Source organism: Eschrichtius robustus, chromosome 4, assembly GCF_028021215.1.
Source record: "Eschrichtius robustus isolate mEscRob2 chromosome 4, mEscRob2.pri, whole genome shotgun sequence".
NCBI lineage: Eukaryota > Metazoa > Chordata > Mammalia > Artiodactyla > Eschrichtiidae > Eschrichtius > Eschrichtius robustus.
In genome coordinates, this window is record NC_090827.1 from 1,528,004 (window position 1) to 1,549,312 (window position 21,309).

Here is a 21,309-nt window from a genome sequence, read left to right on the forward strand (position 1 = left end):
GCCCCGGCCCCATCTCCGTCCCCAACTCTGTCCCCATCTCCGTCCCTAACTTCGTCCCCATCTCTGTCCCCAACTCCCCTTCTCCGTCCCCATCAACTCCGTCCCCAACTCCGTCCCCATCTCCGTCCACATCTCCGTCCCCACCTCCGTCCCCAACTCCCCTTCTCCGTCCCCATCAACTCCGTCCCCATGAACTCCGTCCCCAACTCCGTCCCCACCTCAGTCCCCATCTCCGTCCCCATCAACTCCGTCCCCATCAACTCCGTCCCCATCGCTGTCCCCATCTCCGTCCCCAACGCCGTCCCCGCTCCGTGCCGCGGCCGCGCAGCGCCCCGACCGCACAGGCGCGGACCACACGGCGCAGGCTCGGCGGCCGGAGCAGGCGCGTCAGCCCATCGCGGAGACGCGGGGACGCGGGGACGGGACGCAGCCGCTCTCCCCGCACCGGCGCGTCCGGCCCGAGCGCGCGTCCTCCGGGGCTGCGGGCGGGGCGCCAGGGTAAGTCGGCTCCGGGGGGAGGGGCGCGGGGCGCGGGGGTCCGGGGTGAGCATCGCCGCGGCGAGGCCGGGGCGCGGGGCGCGGGGCTGCCGTGGCGGCGGGAGGCGGAGGCGGAGGCGGAGGCGGAGGCGGCGGCGGCGGCGGGAGCGCCTCCCGCGGGTCCGCGGTGCCGGCGAGCTTGGCCGCAGGGGCGCCGTCGGCGGCGTTTGGTCTGCGGGGCCGCCTTCGGGAGGTGTGGGTGGACTCCGAGGGACGGGGCGGCCTCCCTCTCTCCGCCCTGCAGACCTCCGGGACGGCCTCGGGCTTCCGGGCGCCGGGAGGGAGGGCGGCGCAGCCCCTGCGGCGTGGGCACAGGTGCGGGGCCGGATGCCGCCACCGGCTGGGGTGCGGGGCGACCGCGGGCAGCTGTGGGCCTGGTGAGCGCCCGTCGCCCTCGGGAGGGAGGAGTCCCCGCCTGCCTGCTTAGGGCTGCGAAGGGGAAACGTGAGGAGATGAGACTTCCGGGGCGGAGGAGAGAGGAAGAACGTGACACGGGAGAAGCCAGATGATGAGGGCGAGCTGGGGCTTCCGCGAGTGCGGAGGAGCGGACCGGTCTCTTACTCTGCAGGAAGCAGTGAAGGAGACTCTGCTTATGGTTTGCGAATTAAGGATGCGGAAGAGGTTTAAATACTACAGGGTTTAGGAGATGCTTAAAGGTGTTTTGTTTTTTTAATGCATCAGATAGGCAAGGATGCAATTCTCCTGGAGCAGGGAAAATGTTATTAAAATACAGCTAAGAAGAGTATTTGGAGGAGGCTGACTGTATTTGCTATTTTATTTCATACAATGTTGCCTCGAATTTCTGGAGTCAGAAATCGTCATTTGAATGATAAATGTCAGTATCATGTGAGTAGGAAAGCCAAAAGCTAACTTAAATCAATGTGCACCTTTTTTGGGTAAAAGGTAACTTGCGAATTTAATGTACATAAATAAAAACAATGAATTTAGACAGTGAAACTCTTTGATAATAATTTTTTCTTTTTTCTCTATCAGTCCTTTAATAGAATTATCTTTCTTCGAGAATAGTTTTATTGTTTTTGAAAAAATAAACATGCGAAAGTCAAAGAACAGATGAAATTTAAAAAACAAAACATCGATTTAAATGACCTAGCACGACGTAACCATCCTAAAACCGTGTAAACATCTTTCCATGTATCTTTCTAAGCATATATTGATATACTGTGCGATTCAATATCAATTTACAATTTTATGAAACTATGCAGTAGAATTTTTTGCATACTTACCTTGTATTCCTCATAGGGGTCTTATTTTCTATGAAGCATTATTTAAACTAACTTTTACTATGAAACCATCACAAAATGTATAGTAAAGTATAACCACGTAGGGCCTCCCTGGTGGCACAGTGGTTGGGAATCTGCCTGCCAATGCAGGGGACACGGGTTCGAGCCCTGGTCTGGGAAGATCCCACATGCCGCAGAGCAACTGGGCCCGTGAGCCACAATTACTGAGCCTGCGCGTCTGGAGCCTGTGCTCCCAACAAGAGAGGCCGCGATAGTGAGAGGCCCGCGCACCGCGATGAAGAGTGGCCCCCGCTTGCCACAACTAGAGAAAGCCCTCGCACAGAAACGAAGACCCAACACAGCCAAAAATAAATAAATTAATTAAAAAAAAAAAAAAGTATAACCACGTAGGTCTGAGCAATGAGAATTTTTTTTAAAGCCAAATAGCATTTATTCAAGTAAAACAAATCACAGACACTATACATGATTATACATGAAAACACACATGATATGATTTTAAAAGTCTAAAAGTGGACTTCAAAGATGGAACTTACAGAGTTTTTTCTTCAGAAGAGAAAGAATAGAAAATTATACTGAATATGTTTAATAAGCTTAAAATATGATAAAATCTTAATGTTTGCACCTGTATGCAAGACAGATGTTTGCCACGAGCAATGAGGACTTGATGTACAAGACACCCTTGCCCATTGGGTAGTAATGGTCGTACGCCTTAAAGAGTCGTGTAGTTACCATTTGCCTCATAAATGTAAACATTCTCTTGTTCTTTCTTGTAGATCGATCTCCTGAAATTTAACTTTTCAAGATGAAGTTTGTATTGGCGGTGGCCTTTTTTATTTTAATTTCCTTGTGTGTTGAAGAAGCCTGTTCTAAAGAGAAGTCGTCAAAGAAAGGGAAGGGGAAAAAGAAGCAGTACCTATGCCCATCGTATGTTCTTCATGTCTTATATTCTTATACGGAGAAATATTATTGCATTTTTTATCAAAGTGGTTTATTGAAACACATGCCAACAGAACTTTCCCTATCAGAATTGCACCCATTTGTTTCATAGGTAGAAAGTGACAGAGTGAAGAGGGCTTTACAATGGGAAAGCTAATTCTCACTATGATAAAGGTAAAGTTTTATAAAGTTTTGTTCGTGCCCTGGGCTTCTGTAATTTTCATACATCTTTTATAAAAGTAGAAAAATGTTACTATTTCTTTCTTACCCTGAATGTGCAACTTTCGTTGGTTACTGAGACTCCCTGCTTTGAGCAAATACCAGTTCAAAAAGTTGACTTTAAAAAAAAATACTCCTGAAATTGAATATTCATTTAAAAAATCAGATTGCTAGACTATGATTTTAAGGTCTATTTAATTCACATTAATGCACAGCAGGAGAAGAATTACATGGTAGATCCATTTTCCATTTCAGTGTTTTTTTTGGGGGGTAAAAGATTTAGCTTAGGAAATGAGTATATTTCTCAAAAAATATGTCATTAAATTTGAAATTACCTGTAAAAACAAAATCTAAATCCAATTCCCACTCCCTCCCCACCCAGAAAAAAAACAGCAACAAAATTTTATGGTTTGGACTCCATTTTTTAAAAAAATAAAGTTTTACTATTACTGGTGAATAACAGTAAATAATATCCAATAGTTAGAACAATTGAACAGTATATAAATCAATAACCTTCACAGAATATGTGCTTTTAAGTAATAATGTTACAACATATGCAGTAATGTGGAGGAAGAATTAATTTGCTGGTACTGGTTATTTTTACATTAAGATTTCCTAAGTGCCATATTGATCTCAGGTAACATTATTCCAGCATCATCATTACTTAAATATTGATTATTATAGTTTCATAGATGTTCCATAAGAATTATTAAGGTACCTTCTGGGAAGTAAAGTTTGTAAAGAAAGGATATTAGAGTTGGTATTTCGGAATGGACGTCTGTATGATTATGTGAGACGGAAGGTCTGGGGACGGTATGGTGACCCACATAAAGTCCCGTAGTACAGAAAGCTCCCTGTTAAGAAATACCTCCTAGTTTTCAGCGTTCCAGTTACTGCTGCTTCCAGTCTACACAGCCTGACGTCAGGGCCAGGCTTCTGGGTGTGACAGGATGGCCCCACCCGCCCGACTTGAGTGTGACTCATCTTCACAGATGAGAGTGTTTGAGCTGCGACCAGGAGACTAGCATTTTCGGGAACTGGACATGGTCAGGCCTTACTCTTCCCCAGTATAAGGACACCTTGTCGTATTTTGGATGTCCTTCATTTTAACGTTTTGTTTGATAAATCTTGGCATATTGATGTGAACTATTGTATTTGTCTTGAAGGCACGCTGATCCTATGTGTGGAGTCGGGCCATCTGTGGTCAGTCGGGTTCCGCTCTCTGTGGAAGCTCATGGGGCTCCTGTCTCCCTTGCCCCAGCCCTGCTTCCCCCTGCGCCGCCCCCACCCCGTATCCTGTCAAATGTCATGAATCACAGCTGTGAATATGGCAACTGCAAGCCTTACGGCTGCCGTGTACTTACAAGAGTCTTTAGAGGGCATCCTATTTCTTCCCAGAACTGCGCTGTTGCCTCATATGTAAACTGACTGTATATGCTTAGGCTGTCTCTGGTTAGGACAGATTTTTAACGTTAAATCTGGTAGATAAAGAGTGAAACAATGAAGGTTCTCTTTGGTGCACACGGAAACCTCCAAGTGGAAGGCCCAGCGTACACGTGGTGAGCGCGTATCGCGGTGTTTTACGTATGTTGAGAAATTCAAAGTTTTATCTCTGAAATTTTCTACCACAGTTTTCAAATTTTGATTATATTACTTACTTTCTTGCAATTATGAGACTGAATAAAGCTTTATTAACAGTAGCCCTGCTGATGCTGCCCGAGATCCAGCTTACTAAAAAGCAGACGTACTTTGGAGAATTACGTTTGTGTAGTTTTTGTTTGAGCATTTTACTAAGAATTTTGATTTCATGGTCACTGAACTTCTGAAGACTAAGGCTTTCTCTGGCTATTGTTGGATCCATTGTATTAAATTTCTTTGGATATCCAGGTTGGGAATCTCAGTTATAATAACGGGCTGAGAAAGAATATGCAAATTATTTGTTTCTCAAAGGATGGTCCAGTTTGCCCATCTTGTGTAAGCTGATTAAGCATAAAACATCTTGATTAAGAGGAACATTTGAGATCACGAAACCCGGAAGTTACGTACAGGCTTCCATATACTCCTCAATATGGTGAAATTTTGCCCAGTGATGTTCTGATTTCTTTACATTTTTTTTTGAATAGAGTTGAAGAGCAATGGTATTGAATGGATATATGCAGTTGATGTGTTGTGCACGTGTAGTAAACAGGAGCAGAAACTTCCCTTTTTATTCTTGTAACATTTCTTCCCAAAGATTGGAAATAAGAGGAAAACTGTTTCTAAATGTAGAAAGGACTTAGGACCCTTCGTATTCTAGGTTGATGTGGAGCTTGAATCGTATGATACACTCTCCCTGGCTCTTTATTGTTTTTTTAACCTTTAATTGTTTTGAGAAGCTTGAAAATGATAAATTTATGCTATTATTCATTGTTTTTTGGTGTGTAACCGGAGCAGCAGTACCAGGTTGACAAACTACCTGATAAATTTGAGTTCCAAAATTTTAGAAATTTAGTAGATATTAATAAATACAAAATAAACTTTAAATTAGAAGCTATGTTTTAGATTAAGTCCTTGGACACGGTTTAGCTTTTTATTTTAAAGCTTGAATTTGACACTGACCTGAATCTATTGGTCTTCTGATTTCCTACACATTGTGCCTCAGCGATTTTGTCCAAATCTCTGGCTGTAACTCCATCTATGCACTGTTAACGCCGAAGGTGCTGTATGCAGCCCAGCCTCGCTGAAGAATGTACCCATACATCCACCATTTCTACCTGGTTATCCCATCTTGATCTTAAAACTCAATTCAAAATGATAAAACCCGAGTACAGAAATCCTCCCCACCTCTCCTAATACAGTGTTTCCATTTGCATCCAAACTCAGATCCTAGGGATTACCTAGGACCCCCTCTTTCTACCTTAGCTCCTCAAGTCCAGTCGTTGCCGAGACTTCCGCGTTCAGAGTCTGTGCCACCTTGGGAGTGTGTCCCTCACTTCCTTCCCCATCGTGACGCTGCTGTCGCTTCTCCCGCCAGCCTTTCTGGTGAGCTCTTTATTAGTCTCCTCTCCTTGTCTTCCTCCACCAGTTCCTACCCCACCCTGACCCTAGAGTGCATTTTCCTCAGTGCACTCAAGCCACTCCAGCGCTTAGAGCCCCCTGAGGGGCTCCATAACCTGCGGAAAAGGTTCTGATTTCTTGGCTCCGCACACACAACTCTTGCTGAACTGGCCTCTGACTCCCCCCGGCTGTATCTTTCCATCCCGGCCACGCCCTTACTCGAGTCTCATACACGCTTGCTCTTTCACACCTCCGAAGTGTTCTTCCCTTTACCAAAATGCCAGAGGTTTCCTTCTTCCATTAGTTAACCCCTGCCTCAGTGGTCTTATGAAAGTCCACAGCTGTAAATAGCACGTGTTCGCTGTCGACTCCTGTATCTGTGTGCCCGGCCCAGATCTCTCAGGAGAGCGCCACATCCGTACATCCAACACTTTAATCTGACTGTCCCGTAATGACCTTACACTCAAACTTTGTTGTCTACTTTGGGAAACCTTTCCTAATCCTGACAGTCTGATTTAGACAATCACACTCTGTGCCTTCGTGGTTCCCTAATTGCCTATCCTGCTTATAAAACTATGTGGTGATACCAGCTGTAATTGTCTGCTTCCCCTACTAGATTGTAAACTCCGTGAGGGCTGTGTCTTATTGACTTAGTCACCAGAGATCAACATCGTGGCTGGTACAAAATGTACATGCAATCAACATTTGTTTAAAGAGTGAATACAAACTCAAGATCATTGACCCGTACAAGTCACTGTATCTGGATTTTGTTACAGTACTTGGAAATAATTTATATGATCTCTCTGGACAGTATGTAGACATATAGTCTCAATATAAGGAGAAGAAGGTAGTTAACGTCTAGGTTATTGGTAAAGCGTCTTCAGCCTGGATGACGCTTCCTGGTGAAAGTTTGGCCTCGTGATAAACATCGTATCAATGACTAAAATAAACTATACAGAGGAAACATCCAGATGGAGAGTAATGTGATACTGAAACACATGGTGGGTATGTGAGACAGAATTAGGATCTAATATGACCTTGAAGGTCCAAAGCGATGGGCTGAATCTAACGAGATTGAAGTATAAACTGCACTTTGGTTCAGAAATCATATGTGCAAGTATAGGATGGGGAAAGCAGTGTGGCCGAACACATTTGGAAAAAATATTAAATAGTGTTGTAACCATAATACAAATGAATAATAATATACTATAGTATAGTATAATATGATATAATATGATATATAATACATATACCTGATGCAGATGAGTAACTCTGTACACTATCTTTCCATCCCACCTAAATATAACTATATATATAGTTACTTAAGAAAGAAATTAGTGTTCTTATTTTACGAATTCTGTGTTAAGCGTATTACTAGCCTTAAAAGAATTATATTATTTAAAGCAGGACTTACAGAGATTTCTGCACTGTGCTGGTCTGTACCTTCAGGGGAGAGAAATAAGAATAGTTGAGGTAATTAAAATAATGTCATATTAGGAAGTGCTGAAGGAACTGAGGTATTTGACAGTTATCTTCAATTTTGCGAAAACTTGTGATTTAGATGACAAAGTAGACTTTGCTGCTTGGCACCAATACTTACAACCAGGACTAATGAGTAGAACCATGAGAAGGGATATTTTTGGCTCCAAATTAGCAAGAACTTTCTAATAGCATTCTGCCAGATATAATTGCCTGGGAACAGAGGCAGTGGAGCTCACAGCAACCCCAAGCACTCCGCCACGGGGGATAATTACTTGCAGGCATATTTGATAGAAAGTTTGAGCCTTGGGTAGGTAGTTTGGCCAGACAGCGGTGTTTAAGGACATTTCCATTTGTGAGATTTTTAAGAGTCTTTGATTCTAATGTATTGTATGTGATGACGGTCTTATGATTATCCAATTGCAGAATGTTATAGAAAGAATCACCTTTTAAAAATTTAATCTCCATCCAGATTTAAATAGCTTGGCCGCTATTTTTGGTGCATTGTCGTGGAGAGCTCTACCATATAAAATAAGTATATCTTGGTCTAATAATAAGGATTTAAAAACTTGCAGTGGTAGCATTTCTTCTTGAAATTTCACGAGTAATCAGGTTTTTTGAATATCTTTCAAACTCAGACCATCTTTTCTCTTTTCTGACCTAAACCAATCGGAATAAATATGTCAAGCTACTGTTAATCTCAAGAAATAATGATTGAGGGATGATATCTAATGAATGACTGCCATAATTGATAAGAAGAAGGCATAGGTTTATGGATTTGTGTTTATATGTCTATTGTATATGAAACCAGAACATTCTAAAATATACTTGCAGAATTCTTGATTGAATGAACAAAAACAAAACAAAACAGAACTATCTGAACCAAAACCAAAGCATTATGTGTCATTTCTATTTGTGCTCATAGCAGACACAATAACACTTTTTAATACTGAATTTGGCCCGACTGTAACCTCTTGACACATACTGACATTTTTGTCATCGCTGAGTTAGGGAACTTTCTACCATTTGTTGAGGACTGTTTGAATTTCAGGCATCTGATAACTCACCGTAAGTGTAACTAATTTGCTTACAAGTTACATTTGAAATCTTTCTCCCATTTTGGACCCAGACTTGTATCTTAGGTGTGAAGAAGCATCGTAAGAAACCCTTAATTGATACTTGATGAGGGCTGCTATTATTTATATGACTGTTCGGTCATGTTTGCATGTATTTACTTCATCTTAATGATCTTTCCTCCAAACTGTTGGTACTCTAGCTTTAAAATCATGACGTGAAGATTTATGGTTCTGTGTGTGTAATGAGAAACAATATGACTACTTTTTATTAGTTTGTTCACAACCTAAAAAAGTTGTGTGTGTATAAATGTGTTTGATACCAATATGAGATTTTTTTTGTCTCCTTCAGAGAGATACCATTTAATGGTAGTATTTGTGGACATCAGTTCTGTGTAGTAAGGAGTGTTGAGTTAAGTATAATGTTAGCCATTTTCTTCCTATTCTGATTTTATTACCTGTTATTCATTAATAGAATGGATTGATTTCAGTTTAGTTCCATTTTCTTACTTCCTAATGGAAATGTTCAAGATAAATACATTGGCCCAAAAATGAAAGGCTGGTTGGAAACGGTTATGGAGAATCTGTACAATGGATACAATTGAAAACTGCCTGTATTGTTATTACTATAACAAAGGTAGATCAAATTTTTCATTGATGGGCAGTTATGTATTTTCTTACTACCTAACGAACAATTCTGATTTAATGGCATGATATTATTTTGCAATCAATTGAATTAATGATCTTCCCTTTCCAAATAATTTCCTAGGTTTTGAAATCGGCATCCTCATTATTTTAGTTATTCGGGCATGAAACTTAAATGGAACTTGTTTTCTCTTAAAATGATCTCCTGTGTCTGTCCTGTTCATTGCATCTCCACTTACCGTCATTTTCAACATAGTCTGTTACAATAGTTTCCTAATTACTTGCCGTATTTTTTTCCCCGCACATTATTATTCACCTTACATACCGTTTCCATTTTCATCTTGTTAATCTTATGTTCCAGACCCACAATGTCTTCTTATTCCCTCAAGGATCCAGGGCAGACTGTTCACTCTGACTTTCAAAGGTCTCTCTGATTTACATGTGGAACTTTGTGCGAAACTACTCTCTCATCTTAGAAAGGCTGATCTGTCCTCGTGCCAACCTGCCACTGCTTATGCTTAGACATGCTTATGGTTATAGAGCGACAACCTCTTCTTAATCTACGCAGTCCTTCAGGGCTCATCTCAGTCATTACCTTGCCTGATGAAACCTTTTAAACGATTAGAAGTGTTCACTGAAAAACCTTTTAAACGATTAGAAGTGTTCACTGAAAGTAAGATTAGTGCAAATTATTAGCATGCTATGGCTGTTAGTGCATTGAGGTCTTGGACCTTGATAGAAATACAGTGGTTGCAGAAAAAAAAGGGTTAATTTCGTGGTGGGTATATCATACCTGGAACATTGTGTTGAATTCTGGTTGCATTCGTTTGTGAGGATTGCACTTACGTGGGAGTTTGTTCAGAGAATCATGACCAGCGTTTGCAGGAACATGAAAGTCTGTGGTTTGATAGGTTTACCGTGGGTTATTTTAAGAGTAGATGAGTAATCCCCCGTTTTGAGGACTTTTCATATAATATGAACTAGAATTCATATTTAGACCTCAAGTTATAGAACCAAGACCAAAGAGAGAAACATAGAGGAAGACATTTCCATTTGAAAGGGTAGGATATAACTATCCAAGGATTTCCTTGGGAGGTTCTTTGTCACCAGAGTGACGAACATAGCTTGGGTAGGGACACTACCTAAACGAAGCATCACGGGGAAGTTGCCGAATTTAAAAGTTCTTTTCACCAGGGTTTCATGAGCTTATGATTAGAGCTAAAATTAAACTCCCTCTTCTTGATCTCTTAGAATCCTTTTTGTGCATCCTGTATGTTTTGACACTTGATTAGATTTAATAGTAATATTCTTCCTATGATGTCTTTTATTTTCTAGTTGAAATATATATATTGTGTTAACTCTTTAGCCAAATTATAAATACTTGAGATGAGATGGCTCTCCCTCTCTCTCCACTTTAATTACAGTATATACACTTTCATTTAGTAAGCATAAATGAAGCTCTGATTCAAGGAATTTTGAAGTAGGAAGAATATATATATACACACACACTTTCATAAAGATACACACTTTCATATATATATAGTTTCATATTCTGCCTACTTCAATGTTCTTTGCATTTCAGCTACGTTTATACTTACTAAATCAAATGGAATCAAATGGGTGACTGATCAAATAGAAAAATCATAAATTAATCTTTTGATGGGTCAGTGGCTCACTGGGACCATGTTTAGAGATCACCTTGAAACATGCATTGTTTAAAATTCCCTTTGTATGTCTGCTTAATCTAGATGGATAAAACCTTGTAATCTGGGAGAAAGCCCACTGCTGTATCTCAATTAGGACTCTTGCTGATGGGCTTTACAACTTTCAGTAAGTCATTTAATTTATTTGGGTCTCAATTTTCTCATTCTTATGGTGAAAAGTTTCATCTCAGTAGTTTCCTAATTTCATTCATTCATTCCAGCTCTATCTATTATGATGCAGTCAAGTTTTATTTATGATTGTTTTGCTACTTTTATATTCAGGGCTAACTATTCCTGTTTTTGTCAAGATTTTTCATTTTCTGATTTAGAACTAGACAAGCCTAACCAATGGAAAGAGAATACACAAAATTCTGTTTCTTAAGCAAGTTAATTACTAAGGGATCTAATTGCAGAGTTGACTTATCAAAATGTAGGTATGTAACCATCCTCCCAAGTAGAAGAATCACATGTGTGCAAGGTGAATTGTACCCATTCTTAGCTCTATAATTTTTCACAAACTGAGGAATTTGACTCACAAAAATGTGTCCTATGTTTGTCTTTTGTTTTCTTTTGGAGGTGAATAATTTCTGTAATGCAGTAAAGGATAGCATATCTTTGCCGAAGTCTCTTGTATTCTTCTTGAGCTACTACCTGAAAAAAGCACATCACTGCGGTCCTCCAGAGAGCAGAGAGCACATCATAAATGAGTTCCTTTGCCCTCAACATGGAAATTTACACTTAGAATTCAAGAAGCAAATTATTCAAATTTATGTACATACAAATAGCTCCTCTGAGAGATGATGTAAATAGGAAATTACCTTTCTAAGAGCTCTGATTGGAATAGCAGCAAACTAATGATTCAATCACTAATAGACTTTGTTGGAGAATGTGAAACATCTGACCTTTATTAGTCCTCCTGTGAGAAAACAGTGGGAGGAATTCTTGATGATTCGGGGGAGTTTAGGACTCCACTCCGGAGGGTAACCTAATAGAAAAGGCCCACATTTAGCGAGTGGCCTCGTAGCCTTGTTTGCATCTGTGTTCAGCTCTCAGTTACACCATGGACGTGGCTGCCGAGATAATCCAAAGGTCGTACTGCAACACCCTTTAATATCTCCCGAGAGTTCCATATGTATTTGACCGGAATATCTATAATGTTTTCGGTTTCATTCTACAGATGTTGTTTGGAATCTTCACTGGTTTATTTTGTGTGTTGATGTAGCCTTGGCTGGGTCTTCATGGTGGTGCCTCAATTCTTCACTGGCCCTTAGTGGCTCCATGTTTCTCTTTCCCTAATAATGCTTTCAGTCCTTGATCAGTACCCCTTTCGGTCTTCACCTACGATACGAACTTATACTTTAAAGAAAAAAAATAGAAGTTGCTAGACTCGAGCTCACCCACCCCTCCATCTTCCCTCCAGAGCTGCCTGTGGCATCGTCCTTTCTCTTCTCCTTGGCTCCTGACCGAGAGGAAGAGGGACGTCCTTTTCTCAGTCTCGGATTCCGTCCCCCACCCCCTTCTGAGACTCCCCCCATCACCACACTCTGCTTGCCCATGCTTCGTCGTCTTCTCTTCTTTGGCTCCTTTTTCTAAGGGCTTAAAAATACGCTGAAGCGTCGCCTACCTGAAAAAATGCATAGTTTTTTTGTTTGTTTGTTTGGCTGCACTGCATGGCATGTGGGATCTTAGTTCCCCAACCAGGGATTGAACCCGCATCCCCAGCATTGGAAGCACGGAGTCTTAACTGCTGGACCACCAGGGAAGTCCCAAATGCAGTTTTTATATTCCTATTTCATCAACTTTGTTTTTTCCTCTGTGTTCATTATCACATTTCTTAAACTGACAGCCCACAATTTCAGCTCTAATTCACTATTTTTTTTCCTTTTCTTTACTTGAATTTCTTTGAATTACAAAAGCCAGACATTATTGTTTTAACAAAGGAAGCAGTAGAACCACTTAATTCTCCTGTTAGTATTGACTCCTGCCACCATTCTGGTTTTTGATGAAGATATTTATTTTATTCCTTTTAAGCAAATCTGTAAAATTTCTTTGGAGTCCTTACATTACTTGACAAGGACAAATGATTGTCCTCTGCGTCCCGAAGTGATCTCTTACCCCCAACCCCTCTGCCCTGATTTGCCTTCCAGCTTTGCGTCTGCCTCTCCCTCTACCCCTGATTAGACACCTTCCCAGCTATTCTTTTTTGTCTGTCCAGAAATAGTGGGTTTTACCACATATTCATATCCTGGATGTTCTTAGATGTTCACCTTGGTCCTTTTAGCTTCTTACTTATCGCTCTTTCCCTGAGTAATTTCTACCTGTGTCTGTGGTTACACGCACATCCTTATCTCCAGGTGTAACTACTCTTGCGAGTTCCAGGTCATTATTTGTAACTTCCTACTGGACCTCAGAGTTAATGTATCAAACCAGCTGTGCCATCAGCCTTCCTCAGCTCCGCACCCAGCCTTTCATGAGAAACGGCTGAAACATCTTCCATTCTGTCCCGGACGTTCACCTGGATCATCTCATCAGTTACTCATTCGGTTGATTCTTGCTCAGAAATGACTCTTGCATCTGGCTATTTCTCCACATCTCAACGGGTGTGGTCCTTGTTGGGTTCTAATCATTTCCCCTTGAATCTGTTGTTGCAGGGACTTCCCCAGACTCCTGAATTCCATCCTGTCCTCTGTAGTTCGTCCTCTATAACAGCGGCTCTCAAACTTTGGTCTCAGGACCGCTTTACAATCTGAAGCATCTTTAAGGACACAGTGAGCTTTAGTTTATGTGGGAGTTATCTATTGGTGTTGCCTTGTTATAAATTGAAACAAATTTAAAAAATACTTATTAAATTACCTAAAATATACTCATTGCAGATTAACATGAATAACTTATTTTTATGAAAATTAACTATATTTTCAAAAATAACAAAATAGTGAGAAGAGTGGCATTGTCTTACAATGTTCCTGTCTGTTCAGTGGCTGGCATAATGGAAGACAGCTGAATTCTCATATCTGCTTCTGGATTCCGTTTGTTGTGATACATTGTTTTGGTTGAAGTAGGTGAAGAAAATATGACCCCATGCCGACATATAATTGGAAAAGGGAAGAGTATTTCAATAGCCTTTCTATAATTATGAATATTCCTTTTTAATGCCATGCCAAAATTTGACAAGTGATAGTTCCTTAAAAGTTAGTTGTGATGTAAAATCTGAAATCAGATCAGTGAACATTTTGATCTCTGTTGTATTAAAACTTGCTGGTCTTGCATTTTGAATGGCTTTTTTTTTTTTTTTTTGCTCAAACATGAATTTATAACATGCATCGATCATTTGGAAAATATTGGTTTGCTGGGTTTTGCAGATCTTCCAAATGTTGACAGGTTTCATTATACAGTATCAAATAATCAATCCATTTGCTATTACTTTCGATCTCACTGGAAAGTCTGTTAGTATCAAGAAGTTGTCAAGTTCATGGTGGTGAATATTAAGTTTTCTAAAATTCCAGTTGTTTGAAAACTCATATTTTATTACTGGCAGCAAATACTCTCATTAGTTTTTCTTGAACTTATAGGCTCTCTTCTTTCACTTGTGAAAACCTTTTTGCCAAATATCCAAGTCTGAATCACCATAGGTTTTCCATGGTCTTCCATGAAAACAGTGTTGCATGAAAAGTCTCTTGTTCACAATAAGTCAAACAGTCATCCAAGTGCTGTTCTTTGGAACAATTATCGTAGTTTAGTTTTCTGTGCAGCAGAAGTGCTGTCTGGATACTTCCCATTTTTTTCATGAAGAATATTAAAATAATATGGATTTAAATTGCAAAATTTAATAAATTTAATATTTTTTACTGCTTCTTTAAGAACATGACATGGGAACACCATCTTTAACATCTTTTATTTATTTTTTACTGCTGGTGTCTAGTGGTTAAGAATACGAACGCTCTTGCTACATAAAACTATTATTTTCCTGATTTGTGCACTGACAGTCTTATCCACTGTTGCTTGTGCAACATCAGTGCAAATGTCTGCAGAGTGAAACAAAGTAAATGTTGTTTTGAGGATGATGATGATGATGATGATGATGGAGATGAAGAGAATAGTTTGACTTTCTGGATGCTCGGAAAAGGTCTTGGGCACCTTCAGGTGTCTTTGGACCACACTTTGAGAACTGCTGTTTTCTAGTATCAACAGATTTGAGATGCTCATTGTATATCCAACCATGTATTTCTCTTTTCTTTTTTTTTTTTTAATTGGAGTATAGTTGCTTTACAATGTTGTGTTAGTTTCTACGGTACAGCAAAGTGAATCAGCTATACGTGTACATATATCCCCTCTTTTTTAGATTTCCTTCCCATTGAGGTCACCACAGACCACTGAGCAGAGTTCCCTGTGCTATACAGTAGGTTCTCATTAGTTATCTATTTTAATACGTAGTAGTGTATATGTGTCAATCCCAATCTCCCAATCCGTCCCAACCTCCCCTTTCCCCCCTTGGTATCCATCCACACATCTGTTTTCTATGTGTGTTACTCTATTTCTGCTTTGCAAATAGGTTCATCTGTACGGTTTTTCTAGATTCCGCATATATGCATTAATAGATGATATTTGTTTTTCGCTTTCTGACTTCTTCCCTCTGTATGTCAGTCTCTAGGTCCATCCACATGTCCACAAATGACCCAATTTCCTTCTTTTTGTGGCTGAGTAATATTCCATTGTATATATGTGCCTGTATATATGTGCCACACCTTCTTTTCCTGCCATGTTGAGCTTCTCAGTGCCTCTCTGTTAGTCATCTGCTGTGTTCGCTGTGACCACCTCCTGGAATCTGCCCTCCCCCTTCCCTTTCCACCTGTTACCTGCTTCCTTATCCTTCCAGCCCAGCTCAGGAGTCACCTACTCTATTAAATCCCTACTCTAGACACAATTAAATGATAGAGAAATAAAATTAACATTGACAAATTTTAACATGAAATTAGTTGAATCAATACAGGGGAGGAAGAATGGGAAGAATGGGGTTCTAGTTCACTCTGTTACTAACTCACTGTGTGTCCTCACATAAGTCACTCTGGACCTTAATAGTCCTGACCTGTAAAATGGCGGAATTACCAATAGGATGAATGAATTTTTCATGGTCATTAGGAGAGGAGTTTGTTTTGGAGTTTTAACATGCAGAAACAATGTTGTCTTGAGCCAGATGATCTTGGTTCTGTTCTAGGAAAGATCACTTAATACACTTGTGACCTTGAATAGGCAATCATTTTGCCTTGCCTGTGCTCAATTTTGTTACCTGTAAAATGGAAATGATAAATGCTATCTAATTTACAGCGCTTATCTGATAGTATAACTTGACAATGTATATGAAAGTATTTTCTGAACTCTAAAAGTTCTGCAAAGTGGATTACCTGTGTTTGTGATATTAGAGTTTCTTTTAAAGAGCTCAGAGGAGCTTGCATGTTTTATATTATTCTAGGTCCCTTTTTTCTGTCATTACTTAAGCTAATTTTTACAGATGGAACACCTAATTTTACAGCTAGAAAATCCTGTGTCACCTTATTACACATCTTCTCCTTAGACTCAGGATGTCAGGGCTGGGGTGGGTACAACTTGTGGCCTACCTTTCTGTGCAAGGGCAGTGCTGTGTGCTGTGTGTGGGACTCAGGACCTGCTGAATTCTCAGGCGATTCTATACAGCAGGCAGCTGCAATCTCCTTTTATATAAGAGCAACCTGTGTTGTGGAGAGTGTTTCTTAAGGTCATAATGTTAGTCAGTGATATTCCAGTGATCTAATTCAGGTGGGAATTTTAGGCTCACTTTTTGGTTGTACGGCACATGTCATAGTTTATCCTGTTTATTTGGGAGGTGAGAACACTGAGGTCCCAGGAGGTAAGATGGCTTTGCCAGGGGCACAGCTGGGCGCCAGAGGGAAAGGTAGGCCTTCTGATTCCCAGTCCAGGTCTTTTTATGTGCTTTCTTGCCACATTGTATGTCTTTATTTAGTTGTTACCCTCACCAGTAAGACCATCTCTTTCTTTATCTTGATTTCACTTTGTGTATTTTCAAGCAACATATTAGATTTACTTGGGCTTTTACTAAGACTTAAACCTCACTGAAGTACTTTCTCTTTTTTTAAAAAACTAATTTATGTATTTATTTATTTTATTTACTCATTTTTGGCTGCGTTGGGTCTTCATTGCTGTGCGCAGGCTTTCTCTAGTTGCGATGAGTGGGGGCTACTCTTCGTTGCAGTGCGCGGGCTTCTCATTGCAGTGGCTTCTCTTGTTGCGGAGCACGGGCTCTAGGCACGTGGTCTTAGTAGTTGTGGCTCCTGGACTCTAGAGCGCAGGCTCAGTAGTTGTGGCGCACGGGCTTAGTTGCTCTGCGGCATGTGGGATCTTCCCGGACCCGGGCTCGAACCTGTGTCCCCTGCATTGGCAGGCGGATTCTTAACCACTGCACCAACCAGGGAAGCCCTGAAGTCCTTTCTAAATAACAGAATGTGGCTTTCTGAGCCTGTAATCTCAGAAGCTTCCTGTTCATGGATGTGTGTTCCACCTCATAAAAACTATCCTTAGTTTGATTAATGGTATTCAGTCTGGATGTTAGTGACCAATAGAGTTTTGTAAATTAGAATGCATTCTGAGTGACTATTTTCAGGAAATAGTATGTGATTCATTACCTCTTCCTGCTGAATGTACGTATACAATAAGATCTACAAAGGACGTAGAGTATAAAACACATGATTCTCTGCCTCTGTTTTCAAGAGAGAAAAAGCGATCCTTTGGTTAAACATGGCAGAGTAGAAGGACGTGCGCTCACTCCCTCTTGTGAGACCACTGGAATCACAACTAACTGCTGAACAATCATCGACAGGAAGACACTGGAACTCACCAAAAAAGATACCCCACATCCAAAGACAAAGGAGAAGCCACAGTGAGATGGTAGGAGGGGTGCAATCACAATAAAATCAAATCCCATAACTGCTGGGTGGGTGACTCACAAACTGGAGAACACTTATACCACAGAAGTCCACCCACTGGAGTGAAGGTTCTGAGCCCCACGTCAGGCTTCCCAACCTGGGGGTCCGGCAACGGGAGGAGGAATTCCCAGAGAATCAGACTTTGAAGACTAGTGGGATTTGATTATAGGACTCTGACAGAACTGGGAGAAACAGAGACTCCACTCTTGGAGGGCACACACAAAGTAGTGTGTGCATCAAGACCCAGGAGAAGGGGCAGTGACCCCATAGGAGACTGAACCAGACCTACCTGCTAGTGTTGGAGGGTCTCCTGCAGAGGCTGGGTGTGGCTGCGGCTCACCATAGGGACAAGGACACTGGCAGCAGAAGTTCTGGGAAGTACTCCTTGGCGTGAGGCCTCCCAGAGTCCGCCATTAGCCCGACCAAAGAGTCCAGGTAGGCTCCAGTGTTGGGTCGCCTCAGGCCAAACAAGCAACAGTGAGGGAACTCAGCCCCACCCATCAGCAGACGAGCAGATTAAAGTTTTACTGAGCTCTGTCCACCAGAGCTACACCCAGCTCTACCCAACAGTCCCTCCCAACAGGAAGCTTGCACAAGCCTCTTAGATAGCCTTATCCACCAGAGGGCAGACAGCAGAAGCAAGAAGAACTACAGTCCTGCAGCCTGTGGAACAAAGACCACATTCACAGAAAAATAGACAAAATGAAAAGGCAGAGGACTATGTACCAGATGAAGGAACAAGATAAAACCCCAGAAAAGCAGCTAAATGAAGTGGAGATAGGCAACCTTCCAGAAAAAGAATTCAGAATAATGATAGTGAAGATGATCCAGGACCTCGTAAAAAGAATGGAGGCAAAGATGGAGAAGATGCAAGAAATGTTTAACAAAGACCTAGAAGAATTAAAAACAAACACCTAGAAGAATTAAAGAACAAACAAACAGAGATGAACAATACAATAACTGAAATGAAAACTACACTAGAAGGAATCAATAGCAGAATAACTGAGGCAGAAGAACGGATAAGTGACCTGGAAGACAGAATGGTGGAAGTCACTGCCATGGTACAGAGTAAAGAAAAAAGAATGAAAAGAAATGAAAACAGCCTAAGAAACCTCTGGGACGACATTAAACGCACCAACATTCACATTATAGGGGTCCCAGAAGGAGAAGAGAGAGAGGAAGGACCCGAGAAAATATTTGAAGAGACTATAGTTGAAAACTTCCTTAGCATGGGAAAGGAAATAGCCACCCAAGTCCAGGAAGCACAGAGAGTCCCAGGCAGGATAAACCCAAGGAGAAACACACTGAGACACATAGTAATCAAATTGACAAAAATTAAAGACAAAGAAAAATTGTTAAAAGCCACAAGGGAAAAATGACAAATAACATACAAGGGAACTCTCATAAGGTTAACAGCTGATTTCTCATCAGAAACTCAACAAGCCAGAAGGGAGTGGCATGGTATATTTAAAGTGATGAAAGGGAAGAACCTACAACCAGGATTACTCTACCCAGCAAGGATCTCATTCAGATTTGACAGAGAAATCAAAAGCTTTACAGACAAGCAAAACTAAGAGAATTCAGCGCCACCAAACCAGCTCTGCAACAAATGCTAAAGGAACTTCTCTAGGCGGGTAACACAAGAGAAGGAAAAGTCTTAACAATAACAAACCCCAAACAATTAAGAAAATGGTAATAGGGACATATATATTGATAATTACCTTAAATATGAATTGGATTAAATGCTCCAACCAAAAGACACAGGCTCCCTGAATGGAATGAAAACAAGACCCATATATATGCTGTCTACAAGAGACCCACTTCAGACCTACGGACACATACAGACTGAAAATGAGCAGATGGAAAAAGATATTCCATGCAAATGGAAAGCAAAAGAAAGCTGGAGTAACAATACTCATTTCAGACGAAATAGACTTTAAAATAAAGAATGTTACAAGAGACAAGGACACTACATAATGATCAAGGGATCAATCCAAGAAGAAGATGTAACAATTATAAATATATATGCACCCAACATAGGAGCATCTCAATACATAAGGCAAATGGTAACAGCTATAAAAGAGGAAATCAACAGTAACACAATAATATTGGGGGACTTTAACAATTCACTTACACCAATGGACAGATCATCCAGACAGAAAATTAATAAGGAAACACAAGCTTTAAATGACACAATAGACCAGATAGATTTAATTGATATTTATAGGACATTCCATCTGAAAACAGCAGATTACACTTTCTTCTTAACTGCACATGGAACATTTGCCAGGATAGATCACATCTTGGGTCACAAATCAAGCCTTGGAAAATTTTAAAAAATTGAAATCATATCAAGCATCTTTTCCAGTCACAACACTATGAGATTAGAAATCAGTTACAGGGGAAAAGATATGTAAAAAACACAAACACATGGAGGCTAAACAATACATTACTAAATAACCAAGAGATCACTGAAGAAATCAAAGAGGAAATAAAAAAACACCTAGAGATGAATGACAATGAAAACATAACCATCCAAAACCTATGGGATGCAGCAAAAGCAGATCTAAGAGGGAAGTTTATAGCAATACAATCTTACCTCAAGAAACAAGAAAAATCTCAAATAAAAAATATAACCTTACACATAAAGGAACTAGAGAAAGAAGAACAAACAAAACCCAAAGTTAGTAGAAGGAAAGAAATCATAAAGATCAGAGCAGAAATAAATGAAATAGAAACAAAGAAAAAATAACAAAGATCAATGAAACTAAAAACTGGTTCTTTGAGAAGATAAACAAAATTGATAAACCTTTAGCCAGACACATCAAGAAAAAGAGGGAGAGGAGTCAAATCAATAAAATTAGAAATGAAAGAGGAGAAGTGACAAGGGACACTACAGAAATGCAAAGCATCATAAGAAACTACTACAAGCAACTCTATGCCAGTAAAATGAACAACCTGGAAGAAATGGACAAATTCTTAGAAAGGTATAACCTTCCAAGACTGAACCAGGAAGAAATAGAAAATATGAACAGACAAATCACAAGTAATGAAATTGAAACTGTGATTAAAAATCTTCCAACAGACAAAAGTCCCGGACCAAATGGCTTCACAGTTGAATTCTTTCAAACATTTAGAGAAGTGTTAACACCCATCTTTCTCAAACTCTTCCAAAAAATTACAGAGGAAGGGACACTCCCAAACTCATTCTATGAGGCCACCATCACCATGATACCAAAACTAGACAAAAATACTACAAAAAAAGAAAATTACAGACCAATATCACTGGTGAATATAGATGCAAAAATCCTCAACAAAATACTAGAAAACAGAATCCAACAACACATTAAAAGGATCATACACCATGATCAAGTGGGATTTATCCCAGGGCTGCAAGGATTCTTTAATATACACAAATCAATCAATATAATACACCAAATTGAAG

The 21,309-nt window shown here is 40.4% G+C and overlaps 1 protein-coding gene across 2 annotated transcripts in view; it reads left to right on the forward strand.

The window, feature by feature from the left end:
* Positions 1 to 345: 345 nt before the first annotated feature.
* Positions 346 to 21,309, forward strand: part of GLRB (glycine receptor beta) — a 78,388-nt gene continuing 57,424 nt past the window's right edge. The window contains exons 1-2 of one of the 2 annotated variants that reach the window (XM_068542382.1): positions 346 to 498; positions 2,573 to 2,723. In XM_068542382.1, coding sequence (XP_068398483.1) covers positions 2,602 to 2,723 — 122 coding nt within the window. In that variant the 5' untranslated portion in view covers positions 346 to 498; positions 2,573 to 2,601. The remainder of the gene's footprint in view (positions 499 to 2,572; positions 2,724 to 21,309) is intronic. The other variant, XM_068542381.1, reaches the window with a different exon arrangement.